Raw genomic sequence first — 25,569 nt, 5'->3', positions numbered from 1 at the left:
GCAAATTGATTATATTTACTGCAGGGATGGATTGCTACCAGCATTACTGCCGGTTTGGCGCGCCAAATTTTTTTTTAAAGGAAAGAACATGAATGGGTGGAACTGATTAGACCTTGAAAAAGAGAAGCGATAACACATACAATATATGAAGTAGCGTGTAGATATGATGGAAGCAAAATGGTTTGCAAGAATAGAAAGACTGGAGATGTATAACGATGTTGTCAACTAGATTAAGCTATAGGGGGAGGGGCTAAACGTTTGTGGCTTTTCATTATTTCTGCGTACATATGACCTAACACAAGTCCTAAAACTAGATCAAGAGGACTGAATTAAACAAATGTGTTTATTTATTGAGAAAAAATGATCCAAAGTAGTTAGATGCTGTCCAATTAATGTAGGAGGGTTATTTCACAATGCATACTTTCTTTAGTGATGGTATTGATCTTTCCCAGAGAGTGACACTATTTCATTACTCCTGCTTCATTTCTCAAGGGAAAAGCTTATTCGCCTTCAACATGAAAACAGAGTGCTAAAACTTCACCAGGAGGGCTCTGACAATGAGAGGATTGCTTTGCTGCAGAGTCTCTTGGATGACGCCAATCTGAGAAAGAATGAATTAGAAACAGAGAACAGGTAAGAAGGTGGTGTTTTTCTTTTAGGCTAGTGGGGTAGAAGTGGATTGGGACCACTTGCTTCTACTCTAAAGATATTAAAAGGAACATTTTTTAGCTGGGACTGCACATCATTGTTTATGTTAATTCTGAAGACTTCAAAGATATATTGGGATGATGAGGTAGTATCATCACTAGAGTAAGGGTCAGAATGTTTGTCCTTTTTAAAAAAGGGCATTTTGAATGTTTCTTATTCAAAATATGTGTTGAGCTTAATACAGGTTTTGCTATATGTACCTAGTTATACTTTTTTGGTAGCAATATATTATCCGTTGAGGATTGCTTGGCCTGTCGCAACTTCACCAGAGCCCTTTGGCAAGGATGTTTCAGAGTGACCCAGGATGGCCTTCATGGCTACCGTAACAGACCATTGGCACAAGGCCACACTATACATTGCCCACTCCTAGCAATCCCTTACTTAATCCTGTTACCACTGTTACGATATAGATGAGATAGGTTGCAATTTGAGAGAGTTTAAGGTCGCCAGAAGAGCAAGAATCAGAACTTGGCATTTCCCTAGACATCCAAAGCAGTAAAAGAGGCGGTAAAAAAGAGAAAAAGAAGACGACTATTGGTACCCATTTTTGTGCTGGTTCCATTTGAAGAACTCAAGAAACTGCATTGAGAAAAATCAATAGTTTGGTGTGTATTTTAGCAGTGTGGTCTTGAACTGCTAGAGATGCTGGAAAAAGGAGAATGAGAAGTAGCATGGAGCCATGGCAGCAAACTAATCCACTTCATTAAAAGAACAACTGTATTTCACGTAGTCTTATTTGTGATTTCATTGACTTCTACCATAATTAGAAAGAGACTTAGTACTATTGTTTCATTTGAAGGACAGGAGAATGTGCTAATAAGAAAATAAAACCTTGAGGCCATTATTTCCACAAATATTTCTAAACACCCACAAGATCCTTGACTAGCAGATGATTTTTTTAAGGAGAAAAATAAACCCATCATTGCTTCTTAAAAGTTAAATCTTGTTTCTTACTTCTAGGCTTGTAAACCAGAGATTGCTTGAAGTACAATCTCAGGTTGAAGAATTACAGAAGTCTTTGCAGGAACAAGGATCAAAAGCTGAAGATGTAAGTGAAAAGATACACAAATACATGGCCCTAAAAGTTCTAGTGCCCCCTACTTTCCTGCTAATCATATTAATTTTTCTGTCAAATTTCATTACCTTTGTATATAAAGGTAAAGCAATGCTATTTTCTGTTTCTAATCTTTTTATTGATGAACTGCCTACCTCCTTGCCCCCCTATCCTTTTAATGAAATCCCGTTGATATTCTCAAAAGAAAAGCTGGTGGTTAAAAAAAGTCTTATCTGATGGGATAGTCAAAGAATAGCTGAGATGGGGTGGGTTTGGAGTAGATATTTTCAGCTGGAGACTCGGCTGGCATCCAGCTTTAAACCTATACAGGACAGGTGGCAGCAGTAAAAACTACAGCTTTCTGGGTAGCTAATAATTTACTCGATAGAAAGATTCATCTTCTGACAGACAATATATATCAATGTAGTCCACATTAATTTGCAGCATTGGAGCCATGATAACGTGAGGGTGCTATTTTACCTTCTAAGAAGGATAAACGCATTGGAGCAAGTGAAACTGATAAATGGCTTAATATGTTCGCAGCACAAGACTGCCATAAGTGCTGAGACTCCCAATGCCCTCCCCTTTAATTTTGTGAGCATGGCAGTTTTAGATTTGTACATTATATGACCAATCATTACTGAAATATCATTTAAAAATGAACATTATACAAATAAGAACCTGATGTTTTGGATAAAATATAAGCATTATATTTGTTGGTCTCCAACATAGACTATATACTAGTTTGCATTCAGCAGACTGTTATGTACATATTGCATCAAAACCTTGTACATGCAAAAAAAGGTTGGGATTATAATAATTCCTTTTTTACTGTTTTATATATTTGAGTTCATATTTTCATAAAGTTACCTTGTTTACTGTATATCTGCTTTGAGTACGAACACTCACTCCTATCCTTAACACACCTTTGTGATAGTTTTTCAGAATTCTCTAGAGGAAGAGATAGGAGAAAGAAACCTTAGAGAGCACAGAAAGAGAAGATAATGTGCATGCTGTGTGAGAATGCCTTGCTTTAATTGTATATTCTTCAGAAAAGATACTAAATAGTTTCCTTCTGTTGGCTGCTGTTCACTTCGTACTAAACTGTCGCCTCTGTCTCTTGGCATGGGTTTCTGCACAAGGCTATTGTGAGTATGGCTTCCTATTTATTTCAACCTGCTCTGATTCAGTCTCATTTGTGACTCAAATGTTTTAAACAAACATTTAATTGGACAATATCTTAATTCTTTCTTGCATGCTATGTGCTATCTGTTGTTTGATTATTTTTCTACGTCTTGTCCTTCTGGCAGCTTCTACACAAGTCTGGCATGTTTTCCTAGAAACAGGTATACAAATGATTGGAAATGTCTGAAGTTGCACCTAAATTATAAATTTAATCCATGAGGGGTTTCCTCAAATTATTTCTCAAATGACATGGACCTTATATTTATATTTAGTTGAGAGGGTTTAATATAGTATAAAATTCCTTTATAATATCAGAATTTATGTGAAATCCTGGTGCAAGTAATCAGATAATTCCAAAACATACATGCACACTATTCCTCTTGTGTTTTCACACCATGGAAAGGGCTTTGGTGTTGTCATATGTGAGCTTCCCCAAATAAATATATTGTTGGTTTGTTGGATTGATTCTTACCAGATCTGCCAGACACTCCTGGTGATTTAAAGGCGAAACACTTAAAATACCAATGGAAATATATATTATCCATAAAATATCCACTGTAAAATTTCTGTAAAAGACATTTTAACATTTAGTCCCAGCTATAATGCTGTTAAATTGTATTATATTTACAGTTCTTTCATCTCAGTCTGGAGATTGGTTTTGGGAGCAAATCAATTCATGTCTCCCTGTCTCTGGAAAAGAGATAAAGGGAACATCACTCTTGTTGATTTTGTTTGAACTCTTAATGGCTTTTGACACCATTGACCCCAATATGCTCTTGGATTATCTCAGTGAGTTAAGGATTAAGGGCACTGTGTTAAATTACTTGCAGGGATAATTTCAGAGAAGGTGGCATAGATTGGATGACTGCCTTTACAGCTTGGTAGCTTTTGTTGTGTCCTCATCACTTTTTAACAGCTGGGGACAACTAGATGTCAACAATGGGTTGATGACATTCGGCTTCTTTGTTATAGAAATTGCGCATATTCTGAAGCATACTCTGGATGTGGTAATAGAGTAGTTGAATACTAGTATAAGTAGTCCTCGACTTACAACAGTTTATTTAATGACCACTCAAAATGGCAGCGGTACTGAAAAAAGTGACTTATGACCATTCTTCACGCTTACGACCTTCGTAGCATCCCCATGATCATGTGTTCAAAATTCAGATGCTTGGGAACTGGTTCATACTTATGACCGTTGCGGTGTCCCAAGGTCATGTGATTACCCTTTGCCATTTTTTGACAAGCAAAGTCAACTGGGAAGCCAGATTCACTTAACAACTGGGTTACTAACTTATCAACTGCAATGATTCACTTAACTATGGCAAGAAAGGTTGTGAAATGGGGCAAAACTCACTTAACAAATATCTCATTTAATAACTGAAATTTTGGCAGCAATTTCAGTTGTAAGTCGAGGACTTCCTTTAAAATAAAACTGATTCTGAACAAGATGGAGGCTTTGGATTGGGTGGCTCCTTGATTCAGAGTTGGAGCATTTAATCTGTTGTAAATGGTGTTTCACTCCTTTAGAAAGAGGGAGGAACTTCTAAAGTTATTATTATCATTGGAGATGCAGGTGAACTCTGTGGTTAGAATTTTTGCTGTTCGCTGATATGCTGTACAAATTATGTCCGTTCTTGTACAGGGATAGTCTAGCTATAGTCATTCACATGCTTGTAACTTCATACTTAAATTATAGCAATGTCCTCTATATGGGTCTGCTCTTGTATTGGGTACACGTTGCATCAACTAAGTTGCTGAGTGACACATGTAGCTATGTAGCCTTTATGGCTCTTTTGAAGTAGCTGTATTGGCTGCCAGTTAGTTGTTGAACTATTTTCAAGGTTTTAAGGATATATTAACCCCTCAGTAACTTGATCCAAGTTGCCTTCATGTTACTAGCCTGGGTTAGTCACTGAAATCATCAGACATGATCCTGCTCTGTAAACCAAGAGTTGCTGAATATTGGGTGGCCTTCCCTGTGAAGAGCACTGATGTTGTGGAAAGCCCTCATCCTGACTTTTGGGTGGAGCACCTGACTTAACAAATTATAGGAACATATTCAGAACTCACTCTTTCATCCAACCCTTCTCAATTTGAATGTTAGAAAGAAAGAAAAAAAGACTTGCTATATCTTTTAGGGACTTTTTAAAAGAGAATACTGTTTTATATTGTTTGCATTGTTTTAAGTATTTTTAATTACTTGTATTACTGTTTTTATTATAAACTGCTTTGAGATGCTTTGGCATATGAAGACATCGATAAATACCTTGAATTTGCATATAAACACATGAGGAGGGAAATTAGGCAGCCTAGTCCTTTTCCCCATAAGTTCTTTGTCCTGAATGCCAATCCTGTTTCAGTTAAAAATATAGATAAAAGTATATAGCTTTGTTTGTTTCAAATAATTCTTTTTTTCCTTTTCATTTATAGTCGGTCATTCTGAAAAAGAAACTTGATGAACATCTGTAAGTAATAAAAATATTCCTCGTTTTTATAATAATAAATATTTTTTATTTTGTGGAGAATAATTAGGATAGAATCATTTAAAATTGTTGAGTATATTAATACTAATTCTGAGACTCTTACCTCCTGATGTGAATCTATAGTGTGTATTCTTAGTTTAATAAACTTATTCCATAGGACACAGAAATAATATCTAATAATTTGATAAAATGTTTAAATCATGGTTTGAAGTAGGAATTTTCTTATTATATAAGTTAGCAAGCAGAATTGATACAATTATTAATTTAAAGTAGTAATATCTTTATAAGAAGTCAGTATTGAGTGGAAGTGAATATGTTATCGCCAAAGTGAATATGTTATCGCCAAAGTCATACTGGCTAGTTAAAAAAGAGAGATCTGTGTATTTGGGATTGGTGTGGGGTAAAGTGTGTGTGTGATTTTATATGTTTGTGTATATTCACTCTCCCGCTTCCCAATAATTCTATTATTCTACTATATAATTCTATTAATTATGTTGTTTGGTTTGAGCTCCAAGCTTGGCAATTTGGTTCCAAACGTTTCATCCCCATTCAAGGAAACATTTTCAGTGAAGAAATCTCCTTGAATGGGGACAAAACTTTTGCAACCAAATTGCCAAGCTCGGAGCTCAAACCAACAACATACAGCTGTGTGAAAAAGTCCTGCACGCTTTCAGTTTTAAGCTGTATTTACATGTTTAATCAACTTTTCACTCATAGAAACCACGCAAAATTAGTACCGTGTTTTTGGAGTATAAGACGCACCTTTTTTCCTCAAAAAAGAGGCTGAAAATCTGGGTGCGTCTTATACACTGAATACAGCATTTTTTTGCCTCCTGAAACCCCGCCCCCTTCACCAAAATGGCTGTGCATAGCTTTTAGGAGGCTTTCAGAGTGCTCCTGGGGACTCGGGAGGGCAGAAATGAGTGAAAAACGGGCTATTTTTTGCTCAATTCTCCCCCCCCACCAGCCCCCAGGAACGCTCTATAAGCCTCCTAAGGCTGTTCATGCCCTTTTTTGAAAAAAGGGGCCCATTTTTGTGAAAAACGGGCCGTTTTTGGGAGGTCTGCAGAGGGCAAAAACTTTTTTTTTTAATTTGCCTCTTCAAAATCTTGGTGCATCCTATACTGCGGTGCATCTTATACTCCGAAAAATACAGTACTTTGATGAAAATTTCTGTAGTTGGATTGAGATGCATAATTTTTATTAATATAACCAAAGTCTTTTTAAGGTTTTGAGTGAGTTTATGTGCTAAAATAAACACAACTTGAATTTTTGGGAATGTTAGAATCGAAAGTAGCCAATCAGCAGCGAACTTTGGCTCACCAATCAAAATGCACAGCGGCTAAATCTATGAGCCAATCAATGTTGTCAAAACTCTCTGACTATAAATAAGCATGAAAAGCATTGAGAAATTTAATTTGGCTCTGGCTGTGGGCAAGGATGAAGGCCTTTGCTTTCACCAGTACTGACCAGCGGCATCACATTATTGTGCTTCATGAAGAGGGTTACTCCTGTACAGAAATAGCCAAGAGAGTTAAATGCCATCGCACCACAGTGAGCAGAGTGGTTGGAAAATATCAAATAATTGGTTCAGTTGATGACAGGCTCCTCTCTGGAAGACCAAGAAAGTCAACAAAATGGCAAAACCGGGCTCTGCAACGCCTTTTGATGGCTGACAGGAAGCTCATCTCGCCTCAGATTATAAGAATGTGTGGTGATACATGTGATGTAAAAGTGTGCACAAGCACAGTGCGTCGCAGACTGCTTGCCAGAGGGCTCAAAGGCTGCAGGGCTCGAAGCAAACCTTTGCTCACAGATGCTCACCGCTCTCGTCGGCGTGCATGGGCCAAGGAGTATGCAAAGTGGACCAACGAACAGTGGGCCAAGGTCCTCTTCAGTGACGAGAGCAATTTCTATTTGACTGGGAATCAGTGCAATAAGTATGTCAGAAGATTTCCAGCTGAAGAATTTAGGCCGTACTGCCTGAATCTGTCTGTGAAGCATCCATTGCACGTGATGATCTGGGGCTGTATCGCTGCTTCTGGTATTGATCGGATACAAATCATGCAGGGAATTATGAATTTCAAGCAGTATGTTGGAGTCCTGGAAAAGACCATGCTTCCTTCAGCTCAGCAATTTGTAGGGAAGGACTTTTACTTCCAGGATGACAACACTCCTTGTCATCGAGCCAAGTCCATCCAGCAGTGGATGAAGAAGCATGGTGTTCAACTCCTGGATTGGCCAGCTCAGAGCCCGGATTTGAACCCAATTGAGAACTTGTGAGCCAAGATTAGTTACAAAATAAGCAAGAAGCATTTGAAGACCAAGCAGGAACTGATTGAATCCATTATTGCAGCCTGGCACCACATTGTCACCAAAAATCATGTGCAAAGGCTTATACAGTCCACGCCGAAGCGATGCCGCCTGGTGATAAGCAATAAGGGTGGCTAATTTCATATTAGTAACCATGTTTGGTTACCTAAATGGTCCTTTTCAGGGCCACAAACAATACAAATGTTAACAAAATACTAGCATTGGCCTTAGTAATTACAACACGTATGCCACTGGGTATGCATCAGTTAATCTGTTTTAATAGTCATTGTAAGCATGCAAGAAAATTCACAATCCCCATCCAAACAGCACCAAATTGCAAAAAGCTTATGCTTTTCACTTAAAAACCACCTGTATTTATTTAAATGTAACAATATTTGCATAGCAGTTAGCATAAAATCAATGGCCTATCCAAAAAATGTCATAAACCGTAAACCATGCAGGACTTTTTCACACAGCTTTAATTACTGACCTGACCTACTAATATTCAAAGACATTTTAAGTCTATTAATTTATACGGGTAGCTATGATATTGATAACTTCTACTTTTTAACAGAAAGAGGATTTCTAATGAAGAGCTATTAATGTTTGACATTTAATGATGCGGTTATATTGTTAACAGTATTTATTATCCCTCTATGTGTATATAGTCTTCACGTATTTGTATATAGTACTGTGGCATACTATATTTGTATATACTAACTTTTTTTTTTGTTTACGGTTGTGGAATAAAGTTCCAAGCAATACAAATGCAACAGTACCTATGGATAGAAATTCATCTGCAAGATAAATTGCTAATACATATCAGATAAACAGCTAAGAGCTTCAAATAACAGATCTAATGAAACCCCGAGTCTCCTTACAGCCATCATGATTGAATGTCATAATTGGACTAGTGCACCTTATCAGTAGCCATACTAAACAGTGTTGAAAGCCATAGAAGAAGAGAAATGAATGAAAATGCAGGTTCCTCTCCTCCTGCAGTAGCCTACCCAACGCCTCTCCTCAAAGTTCCCTTGCCTTCCAAAAATAACCCCAGTAATTTCCCGAGTACCTTAAAAAAAGCTCTTTAGGGAGCTCTGTGTGCAGAGTTCATTGTTCCAAGAGGTTGGCTCCACATCTGTTGCCTCCACCATTGACCTCTTGCTCCCCTTCTAATGGTGATGGCTGCAGCCGCCTTACTGTATTCTCTTGCAAACAAGAACATCATTTCTTCCTTATCAACAGGAATGGACCTAGGCATAGTACTGGTTCCTCCACTTTCCATCTTTTTCAGCATTTCTTTTCACTTAATATTCTCCAACCCACCATAAATAATCTGTAGCCACATACACAATCTCTAAAGTTCCCTTGTCTCTTTACTTTCATTACTTCTTCCTTAATTTCACCTATTTCTAAGGATCCTCAGTGCCCCAAAGCAAAAATCAGAACAAACATAATTAGCAGCTAATACTAGTTTTTGACAAAACTCTTATTTCTTTGCTGAAATCATCCACAGTTATAGTATCCTAATTTCTTCTTTCTTTAATATTGATCCAATTAAGAGTGACAAAGCAGTTGTTTTATGTGCACATTCGTTTCTTTTTTGCAGTGAAAAGCTTCATGAAGCTAATAATGAGCTTCAGAAGAAACGGGCAATCATTGAAGATTTAGAACCCCGTTATAACAATAGTTGTGAGTAGTTTTTTTTTTAATTTCAAATAATTTAATTGCAACTGATTTTTAAAGCTCAGAGATATTTGCTTATTTCCCCCCCAAGCTGTGAATAAAGATCTTAAACACAGCTCTTATTCTAAAGCCTAGTGTTTCAGCTAGTTGCTATGCAGTATTTATTTTTGTTAATGAAACAAAACCTGGTTAATTGTTCCTTTATTATTTGGGTCATGGAGTAAGCATATACTTGAATGTAATACACTCACTAGCAGAAATGAAATATACATAAACCTCTCTGTTTTCTTCTTTCAACATCCTGCAATACATAGAGACTCCTTAGAAATTATAGTACAGGTAGTCCTTGACTTACAACCATTCATTTAGAGACTTTTCAAAGTTACAATGGCATTGAAAAAAGTGACCTATGATCATTTTTCATTCTTATGACCATCACAGCAGCCCCATGAGCAAAGTTGGATGCTTGGCTATTGGCATATATTTATGACAGTTGCAGTGTCCAGGGGTCATATAATCAGCTTTTACTACCTTCTGATAAGCAAAGTCAGTGGGGAAGCCAGATTCACTTAACAACTGTAACAAAAAAGGTTGTAAAATGGGACAAAAATTGTCTTGCTTAGTAACATAAATTTTGAGCTCAATTATGGTTGTAGGTAAGGGACTACTACTATGGCTGCTTGGGGAAATTCTCAAAGTAGATTTCTGAACACTAATCATGACCTTTTGTTTAATAATGGTTTGAAATTATGACAGCCTTGGAAACAGTGATTTATGGTCCACCCTTGAAGGCATAACCGTTGCATTGCCTCAGAGGTCATCGGGCACTTGGCAACTGACTCACATTTACAACAATGGCATTGTCTTGTTGTTGCATGATCATGATTTGTGACTTTCCCAGCCAGTTTTTTTCCTACGTAGAGTCAAGATTTACATGATAACAATGGCAAAAATGAAGGTAAAATTGTGTCTAGTATTGTGATTATCCACTTTATAACTATACAGAAATACAGTAGAAATTCTGGTCCCAGTTGTGGTTGTAAGTCAAGGACTACCTTTATGCACTCACTGTAAATACGGCTTTGGGTTGTGTAGCTTGTTTGGAAAAATAAGCTATATTTGTAGGTATACACATAAAATTTGTGTATAACTATACAAACATTTAAGGCAAGGCTGCCATAGTGCCAGACACATATTTGCTTAATGTAGATGCCATCCACTTCTTATTTGTAATCAGAAACAGAAATTTGTACTGATCAACCGCCAGTTGGGTTTCACCCACTTTTTAGAATTGCTTGTAGTTATAGTTCAAATATATATTCTAGTTTTCATGTTTCTTCATTGTATTTAATCTGATTTAATCTGCTGTTTAGTATGTCTAATATCTCAAAATTCTTAAACCTTTGCATTATTCTGAAATGTGATATCTTCTGCAAATAAAGCACTCAAAATAGAAGAATTGCAAGAAGCTTTGTGTAAAAAAGAAGAAGAAATGAAGCAAATGGAAGAACGATACAAAAAATATTTGGAAAAAGCTAAAAGTGTAAGTATTTCATGTTTTGCTAGCATTGTCCTCCCTCTACAACTTTGACAGAGAGTCAAAGGGTGCTAACATAATGTAGAATAGCTAATAATTAGTCTCTGAACTGCAGCTTTGGATGCTTTACATTATGTCTTATTTCATTTAAATCTATTTTCAAAAGAATTAATTAAAACCCAAGATGACTGTTGTTGTTAGTTGCAAAGTCATGACCGACCCATCGCGACCCCATGGACAACATTCCTCCAGGCCTTCCTGTCCTCTACCATCTCCCAGAGTCCATTTAATCTCACTCTGACTGCTTCGGTGACTCCATCCAGCCACCTCATTCTCTGTCGTCCCCTTCTTCTTTTGCCCTCAACCTTTCCCAGCATTAGGCTCTTCTCCAGTGACTCCTTCCTTCTCATTAGTCATGGCCAACGTATTTGAAGATGACTGGATACGTATAAAGATGTGTTTATGCTTGTGTTTGTATTTAATACATTTATTTAAAAAAATAGAATTTTAATCCCCAAACGGATTGACCCCCATGAGAAATTGGTGAATGAATAGAGCTCAATTTGTTATTAATATAATTATATTGTTATTGATACTGATATTGGTCATTGAGTGGCAAGATAATTTATTTATGAACTGTCACTTCCAGCTTCTGTTATTAAACTGTTCCTTTACCACCATTTGCTGCACAGTTTTGAATTATTATTATTATTATTTTGTTAATTCTGGTAAGGACTGAATGAGGAATGATCCTCGAAAGTATCTTCCCTTTCACCTGACACATTTAACAATGATAATTTCAACTGCTGGATTGAGCAGAAATTATGTCAGGATGTTCTGCTGCTTGATTAGTGAGAATTCTAAGCAGGAGTTCTTCAGCAAGCCAGGTCCAAAAACATATATTAAATCAAATATGGAATTACTTCACTTTGAAGATTCATTTTAAAACAGAGTGAGAAAACATAAGAGCCAGCAAGACCAAAATGGGCATATTGTAAAGGTAGATTGTGGGGGGAGGGGGGGTAAGTAAGTATGTAAATCTTTATTACGGTCAAAGACCAGCAATACACATTAGTTTTTACAATATGTTAAAAAGCACTGACATTAAGATATAATTAAAAAGTATTGACATTAAAAGTGGAAAATAACATACATGTTCTCAGATTGTTTGGGTCACTCCCTGGTTTACCTGGGTGCAACGCTGTTTAAGTATAGGAGTAAATACAATGGTCCAAAGATTGTTAGAGATATGTCCAGATAATTGGTACAAGATGACAACTATACTTCTGTAGCCAATTTTTTCCTTATGGAGTTTGCAGCAGCACAGAACTTTGCCACTGCACACGTGGTAACTGGGTTAGTGTCCTGGAGGAGAAAGCCTAGATAAAAATTGTCTGCCCTCCCTGGTAATCTCTCTAATAAGGGGAGAATATGTGCAGACCTACAAGCTCTGTATGACTCTCAGTGTAATAGAACATGTGAATTATCTTCCACTTCTCCTTTACCACATATACAAACCCGTTCTGCTATAGGTGTTCTCTTATACCTGCCCTGGAGGAGTGCTGAAGGAAGAATGTTAAATCTAAGAAAGCTATTCTTTGTTTTGGGAAGATCAGATCATTTAGATATCTTGCCGATTCCCACACACCCTGTTTGATTCTGTCCCTACAGTGGAGAGGCAACCTATTTAGTTCTTCTTGGAACTCCATGTCCTTCATCCTATTAAGTACTACTTGCTTTGCTTGATCAAAGCCTAGGGACATTAAGAATAACGGTGAGAGCCCATAAGAGCCCAGTTTGTGATCAATTGCCTGTTTCCAGGGGGAAGGGAAATTGTCAATCAACACTAGTGGGGACAGTCCCTCTGGAAAGAAATGCATTTTAAGCCAATGAATGATCATCATCTTCCAGGCTCTTACCTGAATTTGAGGCATGCCTGTCTCAGTTCTTAACTGGGCATTTGGAGTTCCATTGGGTGCAGCTAAGATGTCTCGCAGGAATTTGGTTTGTATGGTTTCTAGCAAGTCTTTCTTTGCGAGGATTCCTGTTTGTGCCGCATATAGAATTTGTGCCAATGTTTTGGCCTCAAAAAATTTTAAGGGAGCAGGTACTAACTGACCTCCACCTGTATAAAAGAAATGTTTAATTGCATTTGAGGACCTATTGGCTACTTGCAATGTGTGATCCAGGTGTGCCTTCCATGTCCTTTGCGAGTGGAAAACCACCCCAAGGTATCTAAATGTTCTAACCTGTTCCAAACTATGACCTTTATTTTCCAGGAGTATTGGCTTGGTCTTTTAGGAAAAACTAATTTTTTTGATTTATCAAAGTTAAGGACCAGCTTGTTTTGCCTGCAATAGCTGAGTGTTGCCCTAATTGCTCTCTTCAGTCCTACAGGGGTTTGTGAAATGATAGCGGCATCATCAGCATATAAGAGAGTTGCACTTTGCGTTGTGCTAGGTTAGGAGGATGGAAATCAGGGTTCTGTAAGAGGAGGCGTTTATCAATAGTGGTGCATATTAATTTCTCCCAGAGGGTGATCCTGGATATTGAATCAAAGGCCTGCTTAAAATCAAGGAAGGCCACAAAAAGAGAGGATTTTTTTTAATCTTATGTATTTTTTTTGTACTAAATGGTGGTGTACCAAGATATGATCCACCATAGATCTTCCTTCTCTAAAGCCGGCTTGTTTGTCTTTGATTATCCCCCCTGAGATTAGCCAATCTTGAAGTTTATAATTTAGGTGTTTGGCATACAGTTTACTAATAACGCTTAGAAGACTAATGAGTCTATAATTGCCTCGGTCATTTCTATTATCTTTTTTAGATAATTTATCGGGCTCCGATCAACTGGGATATCTCTTCTGGTGTAACGGGGGACCAGTAAGGACTTTGGTCCAAACTAGCTTGGCTCTCCTTGGTTGCATAGTCAGGATCTGTATAAAGCTCCCTAAAATACTCTTCCCAGGCATGAATCGGAACCTAGTTTGTTGGGGGAGAGGGGGGAAGGGGGGGAAACAGATTTTACTTTACGATGAATCTTAATAAGAGATTTTAGGTCAGCCATCATTTGTCATTCAGTCTTAACCTCACAGGGCATTTCTCAATTATCTTAATGTCTCCCATGCTGGATATTTCGACTGTTTTCAATTTGCATTCTTACTGTGATTCCTGTTGTCCAAAATTCAAGGTCTTTTCTTTGCCAGGTTTTTTATTATTTGTAGTTTCCCATTTTCAAAGGTTTTGTAGAATGTATTGCCCTAAACTGCAAATTCTGATGGAATTGAATTATTTAATTGTCATATCAGTTGATCTTCTCTGCAATGGCCATCACTATTTGTTTCAATTATTCTGCAGTGTCTGCTATTTCTTTGTTGTCTAGGTTGTACTTCATGCACAGGCTAGTTTTGATTTTCTTATTCTTCAAATTTCCTTGCCTCAGATTCTTCAAATTACTCAAACCCATTGCCAATTTTCTTTTTCTTCAATGCTACACAAATGTTCCATTTAGGATTTCCTGCCTTAATGCCTTCATTCCTTCATATTTTAAGTTCCAATTTTTGAGTTGTTGCATAGACTCTGGCATAAATCAGCAGGTTGATTTGGGTCATTGTTTCATTTGGAATATTTTTGACAGCTCCATTAATATTTGTTTTTATTGTAGCTGAAGGTTTTTTTTTTAAAGGCAAAAGGTTTAGGCAAATATATTCTTTAGCTTCTTTCATTCGGTCCATTTTCCCAACTAGTTCTTCATGAACCGATAGTGTTGGCAATTCTTTGGTAACTTCAGTTTCTTTTCTTTGTTGTTCTCCATTAAGTCCTATAGTCTTTTCACTTTCTGTTTTTTGCTAACTATGCAAATTGGCATTTTTGTTGGTAGTTCTAAATAAACATGAAGTTTGAATTGCTTGGTTTTGAGTTGCTTCAATTCAATCAATTCAGCATTGATAAAGAACTTGTGTTTGAAAATTAAGTTTGTTTGGTCCATAAATCTGTTTGTTAACCGAAAAATTTCTAATTCATAGAAACATTCCATAATTGAGTAGTTTTGAGTAGTAAGAGCTGAGGTGACACAGTGGTTAGAATGCAGTATTGTAGGCTAACTTTGCTGACTGCCAGCAGTTCAGTCCTGATCGGCTCAAGGTTGACTTGACCTTCCATCCTTCTAAGGTCAGTGAAATGTGGACCAGATTGTTGGTGGCAATATGCTGACTCTGTAAACCGCTTAGGGGGCTGTAAGGCACTCTGAAGCGGTATATAAGTCTAAGCGCTATTGCTATTTCTTCCTTCAACCAAATTCTTCGCTGTCTGTTGCCTTTTCTTTGCCTGTCAGATCCATGCCCTGGTTGCCTAGTAGAGGCATCTGAGCTCTATAGAACATTTTTCAGTGAATGCCCAGGAGTCATAGCATCCAATGTGACTTTTGTTATTCCGGACAACATTCGATCCAGCATGAAATTCGAATTACACATTCTCACCATACCAGATGGCTTTTTTGGAATACATTTAGTCAGACTCTTCAGCTAAGATCTGTCTGATATGATTTTATCTGTTCAACATCATCGCTGGAGCATGCAGGTCCTCCACACAATGAGCTACCCCTTGGAGGGATAATGATGATGATTTTCGTTTTCATGACAAAAGACTTTCAAGCTCACATTCTTTGATAGCTAATGTCTTCTAAATTCTACTCACCTCCTCTTCTCTCCTCTCCTCTCCTCTCCCCTTCCCTCCCCTCTCCCTCAGTATATATTCATAGGAAGGAACATAAACATTAGATCAGTTGTACCTTGTGGTAAAATGCTTATGTTGTTCTTAATTCCTATAAAGCTAAAATTGATATACTTCTGGATGTTCTGTAGATTCTTTAAACTTAAGCAACTCTAAATAATTCGCCAAAGATTCACTGCCTCAGTAATGTAACACAGCTTCTGCATGCAAAAGATCTTAGATTCAGTTTGGCAGTCGCCTGCTTAGACCTTTTCCTGTCCAAGACCTGGATAACTGCACCAATCAGAACAGATGGTTCTGGAGTAGATTAACAAATATTCAACTTCTTGTGTTCCTATTTGGAGTTAACTTCTTAGTATGTGATTCTTGCTTTTGCAGGTCATCCGTACTTTAGATCCCAAACAGAACCAAGGTTCAGCACCTGAAATTCAGGCACTAAAGAATCAACTGCAGGAACGTGAGAGGATGTTCCATTCCTTAGAGGTAATATGAAATCTTGTGCATATTTAAACCAAATTAAGCCCTGCTCAAAATCAGTGGGTCTTATCTCGAGTAAAAGTACACACAATTGAGTCATCTTGGCAATTACATTAAGCACATGAAAGGCAACCATTATGGTTTTTATCCTGAGCTGTTAATCTGAAATATGAGCTTTCATGATGAAAATTAAGAACCATATACAATTTCATTAATAATTTAAAATTCCACAGTTTGCCATCATTCCACACAACAGAAATAAAAATATGGATTTGAGCACTGAGCACAGTATACTCCCATTGTAGCAGGCATGTGAAATCATGAGAAATACTTTTTCCCCCCCAATAGAAAGAATATGAAAAGACAAAGAGTCAAAGAGAAATGGAGGAGAGATACATTGTCAGTGCCTGGTACAATATGGTAAGTAGAGTCCCGATTGTAGAATAAGAGTCCCAGCAAAGATTAATGAGTTGCTTCACTTCTGTAGTATGTTTTTCAGAACTAAATTGATATTCAGACTTCAAAGGTGATGTGTCCCCTGGTATTGTTTGTAGAACATTGTTCCCTTTATAATGCTCAGTTTTGAAACATATATTTCTGCTTCAACGCAGCCTCAGGGTGTTAAGGAATGTATTGTCTGTGTATTGATACAGTGCAGCCCTCATCCTGTGTATCTGCCTCCCCCAGAAGTTTCACGGAGTTGACAGGGAAAATTAAAACGAATGCCTTTGGAAGCAACCAAAGAGAACTGTTGTTAAGAGGGCATCCAATTTAGAATCAGAAAATCAGAAAGGACTATGATTGATATACAGAACCTAACCCAGAGGGTTATAGCAATAGCACTTAGATTTATATACCGCTTCATAGTGCTTTTTACAGCCCTCTCTAAGTAGTTTACAGAGTCAGCCTATTGCCCCCAACAATCTGGGTCCTCATTTTATCCACCTTGGAAGGTTGGAAGGCTGAGTCAATCTTGAGCCGGTGAGATTTGAATTGCTGAACTCCAGCTAGTAGTCAGCTGAAGTAGCCTGCATTACTGCACTCTAACCACTGCACCACCTTGGCTTAGTTATATTTTCCGGTCTGTTTTTTTAACATAAGGGAGCTTCCCCGGGATGACCAAAACATTCTTTCTTCTGAAAGAGGGATGAAGTGTGTCTAAGGCCATCTGCTTAATCCAAGCAAACCTTGGTTTATTTTATTGGAAATAGTTTAGTGGGGTGACTTAATAGGTTTGGCGAAGACTTAATAGGTTTGGCCCAGTCAGCTTTCCAGACTAAACCTCCATGCCTTTTCTTTAATCTCTTTCTCTCTGTAGGGGATGACTCTTCATAAAAAAGCAGTAGAAGACAGACTTGCTAGTACTGGTTCAGGACAGTCTTTCCTAGCTAGGCAAAGGCAAGCCACCAGCACAAGGAGAGCTTATCCGGGCCATGTCCAGCCAGCCGCAGCAAGGTAGAGAGAGTCCTTGCCTTGCCTTTTGAATGGAAGCCATCCTGGAATCAAGACCTACTTCTGTTACAAGTGACTGTATTTCAGGAAAACCTAGCCAGCATTCTTTCAGTATTGTCTCTTCATGTCTCATTTCCAGAAGAAACTTTTCTTTTTAATTTTCTTCTTCTTTTCTGGAGTCTTCCTTTTGTCTTTTAATGTGCCAAAATGTTGAAAAAACACCCAATGGGAAGGTTATTAATGGAATTTTCCCATACCCCTTTTCATATGCAGTTGTCATCTCTTAACAAAAACCCTATAATGGATGAAAACAAAATTAACTTGTTAAACGGTAAAACGGCTAAACAGTATTGCGTTCTTCCCAAGGCTATCGGTGCATTAAAAGAAATATGCCTCTTTTCTTTTTCACACTAATTTGATCTGTTTGAATTGGGTATTGCAATTTTCAACTTTGCTACGTAGGAAGATGTGTAACATTACTTGTAAAGATTAGATAGACATGCTGGCAGAAGTTGTAAGAACCCGATGAGACATATTCATGAAATTATCTTATGCTGCTGTTACTTTGTTTATTTTGGCTGCATCTGGTTGATTGTTTAAATGCTGCTTTAAAAAAAATGCCCTCCATTACTGAGGAGTGTTTTTGATAGGTCAATAAGAAGGATAAACCCATTTGACATTGGTACTGATGTCTTCGGGTACTTAAGATCATTCTAACATGTAAACTTGCTAACCTGTTGTGCTAAGTGATATTTCATGCCTGTGCAGTTATGGATCTGTCAGAAGCACGGTTAGTGTTTCTCTGATTCTGCAAGTTATGAATTCTGGTTTCTGAGCTACCTATCACACCCTTCTCAAATCTTTGGGATTAACTCAAATTAAACCGTTCCATACAGATGGAGGTTTTATTGAAGACTTCAGTAGAGAGATTTTTTTTTGCTGTATGTTTTTCTAAACATAAGCTTATGTTGACTTTTTAAGAATATTTCAAGAGCCTTGGCTCTCTTTGGGTTGAAGGTAAGGTAAGAACCCTGTTTTTCATTCTGAAGTGAATGGATATGGATTTTATCACCATATTTATTTAGGTATGGATATTATTCCCCTCATTTTTGTTAATACATTCATACTGTGCACAACAATTTTCTGACTTAAAAATGCTTGTTTTTAACTCATTGCCATTTAAACACATGAAATAAGTTTTTAAAATCCACTCATGTAAAGGTGATAAAAATAAGATGTAATGCCATTGGTCCTTCTGTAGTATGGTTCCAATATTTAATAAAGTAGGCCAGATGATGTCTCTGCTGCAGAAAAATCATTTCATAATCAGAGTATGGGTAATTCCTTTGATAGGTTTTTACACCTATAGGCAAATTTATTAGGTAATCATCATGATTTTTGTGCTAATGCAAAAAAAGATATCAGATTTTGTTGATTAAACTTACTTTGATAAAGCCTATACAGTACTTACTCTTTCGAGAGTTAACTTGTTCAAGTTATATAGAAGGTCTAACAGTCTTAATTGGCTACTTCTGTGCTTTTGTATGCAAAAACAGAGCAAAACTCATGTCTGAAGATGTTTTTTCTGCCAACTATTATGGTAATCTAATGAAACCTGATTATGTAGTCTTGCCTGAAAAAAAAAACCTTGAATGTAATTTTTCATAAACAGATCTATCTTCTCTTCTTTTTCAACTTTCAGTCTATTCACTAGCTCTCCTTTCTGACTAGTTATTATTGAGGTTTTTGATCAGCTTTATTTCATGTGTTTTAATTAGTCTTTTATATTTCTCACCTTTCCTGAAAGCACCTTGAATTTATTTCTCCAGTCTGGCTAGTTCAGATCTACTTACGCAGAAGTGCTAAGTATGTCCAATGTAAAGTCTAATTCTTTTAAGGCTTTGCAATTTACATATTTCTTTGATATTGATGCTCAGACACGCATTTCTGTAAGTTAAAAAAAATGAAAGTCAAATATCATATTAAGAAAGCCAAAGAAAGTTAGTGGCCGGTATTTCCTACTAAAATAAGTGGGATATTAGTTGCATCTAAATAAATACAGTGCCCTTAATTTATGGAGGAGTCATGTATGGCTGTGTAATTTGTTGAATTCAGGAGCTGTGTAATTTGTTGCTACATGCAGGCTTTCTGGCTAAGGTAATTTAAAGAAAAAATCATGTAGGATCTTCAAACTAGTCTACACTTTTTGTTTGAAACATTTCTTATAACACTATTTGCAACATCAAGGTTTCAAAAATTCTGATAGAGTTGTGTTAAAGTTGGATTCTATTTTGTTATACTATTGTTTCTAGAATTTTATAATTAGGGTTTTTTTCCCGTTGCAAGTTTTTCTTCTTCTTTCATACTTGCATGTCTCCTATAAACAGGACATGGCTAATTTTCTCCTATTAATCATGATTTTTAATGTATGAAATGATCAGTTAAATCTTAATTCCAATGAGATACTGAAAACTTAAGGAATTCTAGGAAATGAATGCAGGTAACCTGCTAGCACACCAAATATTTAATATTTCCTACTGCATTCTTGAATGCACCTTTAGGGTAGGCATATCAGGTTGAGAAAATTAACCATTAATTAGCCATTAAAATACACCGGAGGGACATATTTCATTTCAATATTGGATTATGAGCACAATAAACATTGTCCATATTTCTGGGAAAGGAATGTCTGATATGAATTTTTTGTTATATCATTTAGCTGAATTTACATGGCTGAAAAACTGTAGGCTGCAGCTTCATTATTAAGACAATTGACAGTGGGTTGCTCCATTATCCTTCTTTTACAGAAGCAGCAAGAGACATTGCTCCTTAGCCAGGGGATTTTTTTCAGTCTTATGTTTTTTGCATAAAGGTTACAGACAGTCTTTACCTTATAATGAGCTTTAGGCCATCTACATGGTAATCCTGGCCTCATGTACCGATGTCTGAAGCTGCCTTTTTGGCTAGAAAACTAATTAGACGTTCAGTTTGGATTCTGAAAGTCTGAAGCTGGAATATAATTCAAGATGGACTATTTTCGTGTGTGAAAATATACCTAATTAGTTCAGCATTATTATTATTTTTTCCACAAATAATTGCCCAGTTTGAGCTGGGTTTTCAGAAGACATTTGGGCAACTAGAGGACTGAATGCAATCAGGGCAAAGCAGATTTGGTTAATATCAAACTGCAAGAGGCATAGTGTAAGAGAAGCTGTGGAAAGTTTTTGTGCAAAATGACTTAACAATTTCAAGTGTTTTCAGCTGTTTTATGTTACGTTTGGCATATTAAAAAGCTTGATTGCTATATACAGCAAAGTCTCCTATATAAATAGCTTATGAGTTCATATATGCAACCAGGCAGGGAACTGCTAGATAGAATTTCCTTTCTTTCTTTTGGTATATTGTCTAGTACAGGTAATGCCCAAAGAATCACGCCATTTTGGATTTTCTGAGGGCCGATAAATTCTGTAGACTGTTTTTTTTGCAAAGATATCTTCACATCTTAGATTGCGTTCACTGATATTATTAATCTATATTGCATTGTTTTAAGCCAACTACATAGTAACAATTGTCCCAAAATTTGCTAAATTGCTTAGAAAATAAGGGCTGTTCGATACATTGCATTTCTTCCCCCCCCCCCCCCCCAGTCTGTTCTAAGTTAGCTGAATTTTTTCTTAGTTAATATCAAATAGCATATAATTTCTGGGCATCTGCTTTTTTTTTTTTTTAAAGAGTGGAGTTTATTTGCAAGGAGAAGTATAGAGAGAGATAACCATATCATCTCCCACTTTCCCACCTAGCAAAACATTGAAGCTCTAGAAAAAAAGATGGGTAGATGGCCAAGCTCCTATAGCACACAATATGTTAGCATTCATTGGCAATGCTATTTGACGACTTCCGTTCTTCCTGTTAAACAGTATTAACATACAGACCTCTTGCAATACACACCTTTAGGCTGAAATATGTTTTATAAATGCACCTTTATTTACTAGTATGATTTTAAAAGTGCACTAATGTTCAATACTATATATATATATATACCAGAACAATTTTGTTGTTGTTGTTGTTGTTGTTGTTATTGTTGGAGAAAATGGATAGGAAAGGTTGCCAGTTCCTTTCCAGCATTTAATTTAATACCCAAGCCTTGTCACTCAATATATGCAATATTGTATGTACTGAGACTGCTTACTGTCTTAATACATATAGATCTCTGTTTTTGTTTTTATGCATCTCCTTCAGCAGATTTGTTACCCTTCTGTTTTTCTATCCATTTATACATGCACAAGCAGCTCTGGAAAGGAATGTAGAGAGCAGGAACATTTAAAAAAAAACTGTGCCTTTCCTGCATTTCAGTGTTATGTGATAGAACTTTCTTCGATTGTTCTTTGGGTTGAGTGTATTTATCTTAAGATCTCGGTCTTTCATCTATGTTACCTTCCCTTTGGATTGCACTAATGTGTCTTTCTTTATGTTATGAAATATTGCTGTTGTTCATGTAGACTACGTTGACAGTTGGAATGCATTGTGCTGCCTTTAAAAAATTTAAAGCTGCTTTTTTTCCACACTCTTGTAAGTATTGGCTTGTTCTGCTGTAGATTTCACTTTATATTGAGGCAGATGTAGGAAACACGGCACGAGAGAAAACCTGAGGGAATATTGCGATTATATTTGTATCGCTGCTTTTATCATCTCGTAGTTAGAGATGAAGCTTTTGGAAGAGTTGGTCAGTTTTATGGGAGAACCGCTTTGAAGAGATGGAAGGGAGGAAGCCAGCCTAACTCCCATTAAGCCTCATTGCAGGAGCAACTGCATCTGGAATAAGTTTATAATCTGATCATGATTCTCAATTGTAGCTACCTGGGAGGTAGGGTTTGCCTTTGAGACCCCCGGCTGCTGACTTCTATTTTTAAACCAGAAGAAACGGTCTCCCTATGTGTTCCAAGTGAAAACGAAGGAGTGCTTAGTATTCATTGGTTTCAGTAAGAGTCTGGTTCTGTTGTAAATCATAACAGGGTTTTTCCATCTGTAGGGGGAAAGATGTAGAGAAAGAAAACTTAGAATGGGGTAGCTTGGACCATGGCCGAAGAGAGATCTTTGGCAGTTCCAGTCCGGTTACCATTTCAAATAAATTGATTGTGTCCTACGTTAACATTCAGCATCAAAGATAAGAAGTAAAACTAGTACTGAGTAGTAAGGATACCTCTGGCTAACCCTCTCTACCAGTCAGACTGGGGCAAAACTTAATAGTGGCTCAACAGTGACAGGGTGGGAAAGTGAGGCCAAAATGTTTGTCCTCCAGCAACTTCAGACTCTGAAGTAGAGTCAATTCCTGGTTGTGTTGATTCATTTGGGGTGAGGGTGGTGGTGGTGGGGGGCTATGATTTATGACAATTGTTTAAGATTTTTTTTTTCCAGGGAAAGTTTACTGCTGGAATTACTGAGTTGTTGCAGGTACATAGACAATACTAGGAAAAGATGCTTGGCTGGACCTGGCAGTTGAGAAGCCAGTTCTGGAAATTTGGCTTTCAACATTGTCAGTCTTCTGAGTTGTTTTGGTAGCAGTGCCATAGAAATGAAATGATCATTGTCTCACAATAAGAGTGGCCTTCCTTATTTAGATACCTCCAATTACAAAATCTTGTGTCCTGCTACTTTGGTTCCCCTGCATATTCTTGTCTGTACTGTATTAGCTCCTATGAAGGACTTGCTTTGTAGTTGTTTGGTGAGTTGCTTGGTGTTTTGGCCTGATCTTAAAATATGTGCTTGCGGTTGGGAGCGTTTTTAATACGTTTAATATGTTTTTTCCACCTACAGAAACTCTTTAGACCAGGGGTGTCCAAACTTGGGAACTTTAAGACTTGTGGACTTCAACTCCCAGAATTCCCCAGCCAGCTGGCTGGGGAATTCTGGGAGTTGAAGTCCACAAGTCTTAAAAGTTCCCAAGTTTGGACACCCCTGCTTTAGACCATCAGATAAGGGGAAAGAGTATGAATTTTGCTTTTAACCTCCATTAGGCAACTTGGCCTGTCTACTTGCAATGATTTAAGCTTTCTTTAACATTAATATCATGATGCAGCTGCCATTTTTTGAGATCCTAAGCATGTGTTCGACCTATCTGTGTGTTTTAATAACAACTTGTTTGACTGTCCTGAGCTACCAAAATTACTTGTTTGTCACATTGCCAATAAAATGTCTTTTTTTCTGTAAGAAAGAAGTTCTAGGATTACTAGATATTAATTTCCCCCAAAGTATGATTTCTCACCATACCGCCATTGTAGTGATTTTAAAAACCTATCTGTATATAGATAAACATGATAATAATGGTTGTAAGATCAGATAACTTTTGGGAGGAAAGAGGTTGGGATGTTTCCTCTCAGTCCGGAACATGCTTCCAAGACTACAAAACCAGTGTACAGTTGTTAAACAAGTTGTAAATAAAGGCTTCTATAAAATGTGTGATGCTTTTTTTATTACAAGAGAACATCTATCTTGTCACAACTAGCAGTCTCCTTATTTTTCTTCAGAAGAGTTCTTTGAGGAAATTGAGACAGTCAATTGCTTAGCTTTCAATACTAGATTTGAATTCCCATCTTCTTTGGTTAAGCCATATATGCTATCCAGTCTACTTGTATCAAAAGGTGTTGTTGGATCCACTTTGCTGCTGTAGTGAACAAAAACCACCCTTAGAACTTATGTACAATAATCTAAAGCCTACTCACAGAAGCTCTTGCAGGAATTAAAGCAGATTTCTTCTTTTTAAAAGTTATGAAGAAATACTTTATAGAGGAGCAAAGAAATGCGTGGGCTTTTATATTCCTTAGGATTTCTAACCATTTGGTGCAGCATTGTTCATAACATTTCCAGGAGTCCCCCATCTGCTTCAATGTAGGGAATGGAAGTCTCGGTGTGGTATGGGGTAGAAGGAAGCCAGTGGTAAGTCTTTTGGAGTGGCAAAGTGTTGGGTTTCGCTCACGTTCTCAGCTGCCATTAAAGTAGCCTTTCAGGCAGTCCAGTTTCCTCTTCAAAAAGCACCTTTGGGACAACAATGATCTGGATGACTGAGAATCTCCAGACATTTGCTGTGTTCTGTTCATGGAATGGAATGCTTCCCATGCTGATCATGCCAACCCAACTGGCTCTCACCATTATTAGTACTGCTTCGAGTCTGGTCCTGCCATTATGTTTTGCAGTTAGGGCAGGTTGAAGACTCCTCACAATGAATGGATGCAAAGTTGACACTTAAAAGGGGACTCCGTGTTTTATTACTGTAAAAATAGGAGTGGACCCCAAATGTCTTGTTCCGTAGCTGGGCCACCTCTGATAATACAATAGATCTTACTGCGCCACCCTGCTTCTGTTGCCTTTCCTAACACTGCATTTGGCAACAATAACACAACCCAACTCCTGGCAGTGACAAAGGGGCTGAATTTGCCAGCCAGCTCTGACAGCAGCCTAGAAAAAACAATAAGCAGAGGCAACAAAACAGCTCCATGTGAATTCTGAGTGTTATCCAGAAGAGGTAATGTCTTGCCCAAATTGTCTGTTTAACCAAACATCTCAAGGCCAGTGAGGAGAAAGCGACATTAGACTACCTATACCCCAGGACATACATCAAATGGGCTCTTTGCAAGATAATTTGGAGGTGGTTATGCTGTCCTTTCTTCATTGCTCCTATTGATTTTTTAAAAAGATCTATAGGGATGTTTTAATTTTGGGGGAGTAGAAATATCCTTCACCTTCTCCAACTGAAAATTTGGATAATGTCTCCTGCTATAGCAGGACTCCTGCTATTTTCATCATTCTGCATCTTTAGGTTTTTGGATTTGTTTCCATTACAGCATATGGAGAAAACTTACACAACCTACCGTATACAGGTGGATCTCGACTTATGACTACAATTGAGCCCAAATTTTGTTTCCAAGTCAGAATTTGTTGTCTCTT

At 37.3% G+C, this 25,569-nt stretch overlaps 1 protein-coding gene across 1 annotated transcript in view; it reads left to right on the top strand.

Annotated features, from left to right (window-relative positions):
• HOOK3 (hook microtubule tethering protein 3) overlaps positions 1–23,515 on the top strand; it is a 59,136-nt gene extending 35,621 nt beyond the window's left edge. Inside the window, exons 15-22 of the mRNA XM_081940564.1 lie at positions 493–633; positions 1,669–1,756; positions 5,381–5,415; positions 9,356–9,438; positions 10,875–10,975; positions 16,078–16,182; positions 16,525–16,596; positions 17,495–23,515. Of these exons, the coding sequence (XP_081796690.1) occupies positions 493–633; positions 1,669–1,756; positions 5,381–5,415; positions 9,356–9,438; positions 10,875–10,975; positions 16,078–16,182; positions 16,525–16,596; positions 17,495–17,635 (766 nt within the window). The 3' untranslated portion in view covers positions 17,636–23,515. The remainder of the gene's footprint in view (positions 1–492; positions 634–1,668; positions 1,757–5,380; positions 5,416–9,355; positions 9,439–10,874; positions 10,976–16,077; positions 16,183–16,524; positions 16,597–17,494) is intronic.
• The last annotated feature ends 2,054 nt before the right edge of the window (positions 23,516–25,569 follow it).

The sequence above is a fragment of the Natrix helvetica genome, assembly GCF_964273705.1.
Source record: "Natrix helvetica genome assembly, chromosome: 2".
In the NCBI taxonomy this organism is placed as follows: Eukaryota; Metazoa; Chordata; class Lepidosauria; order Squamata; family Natricidae; genus Natrix; species Natrix helvetica.
The sequence above is the reverse complement of the archived record's forward strand: the minus strand, read 5'-3'. Positions and strand labels throughout refer to the sequence as shown.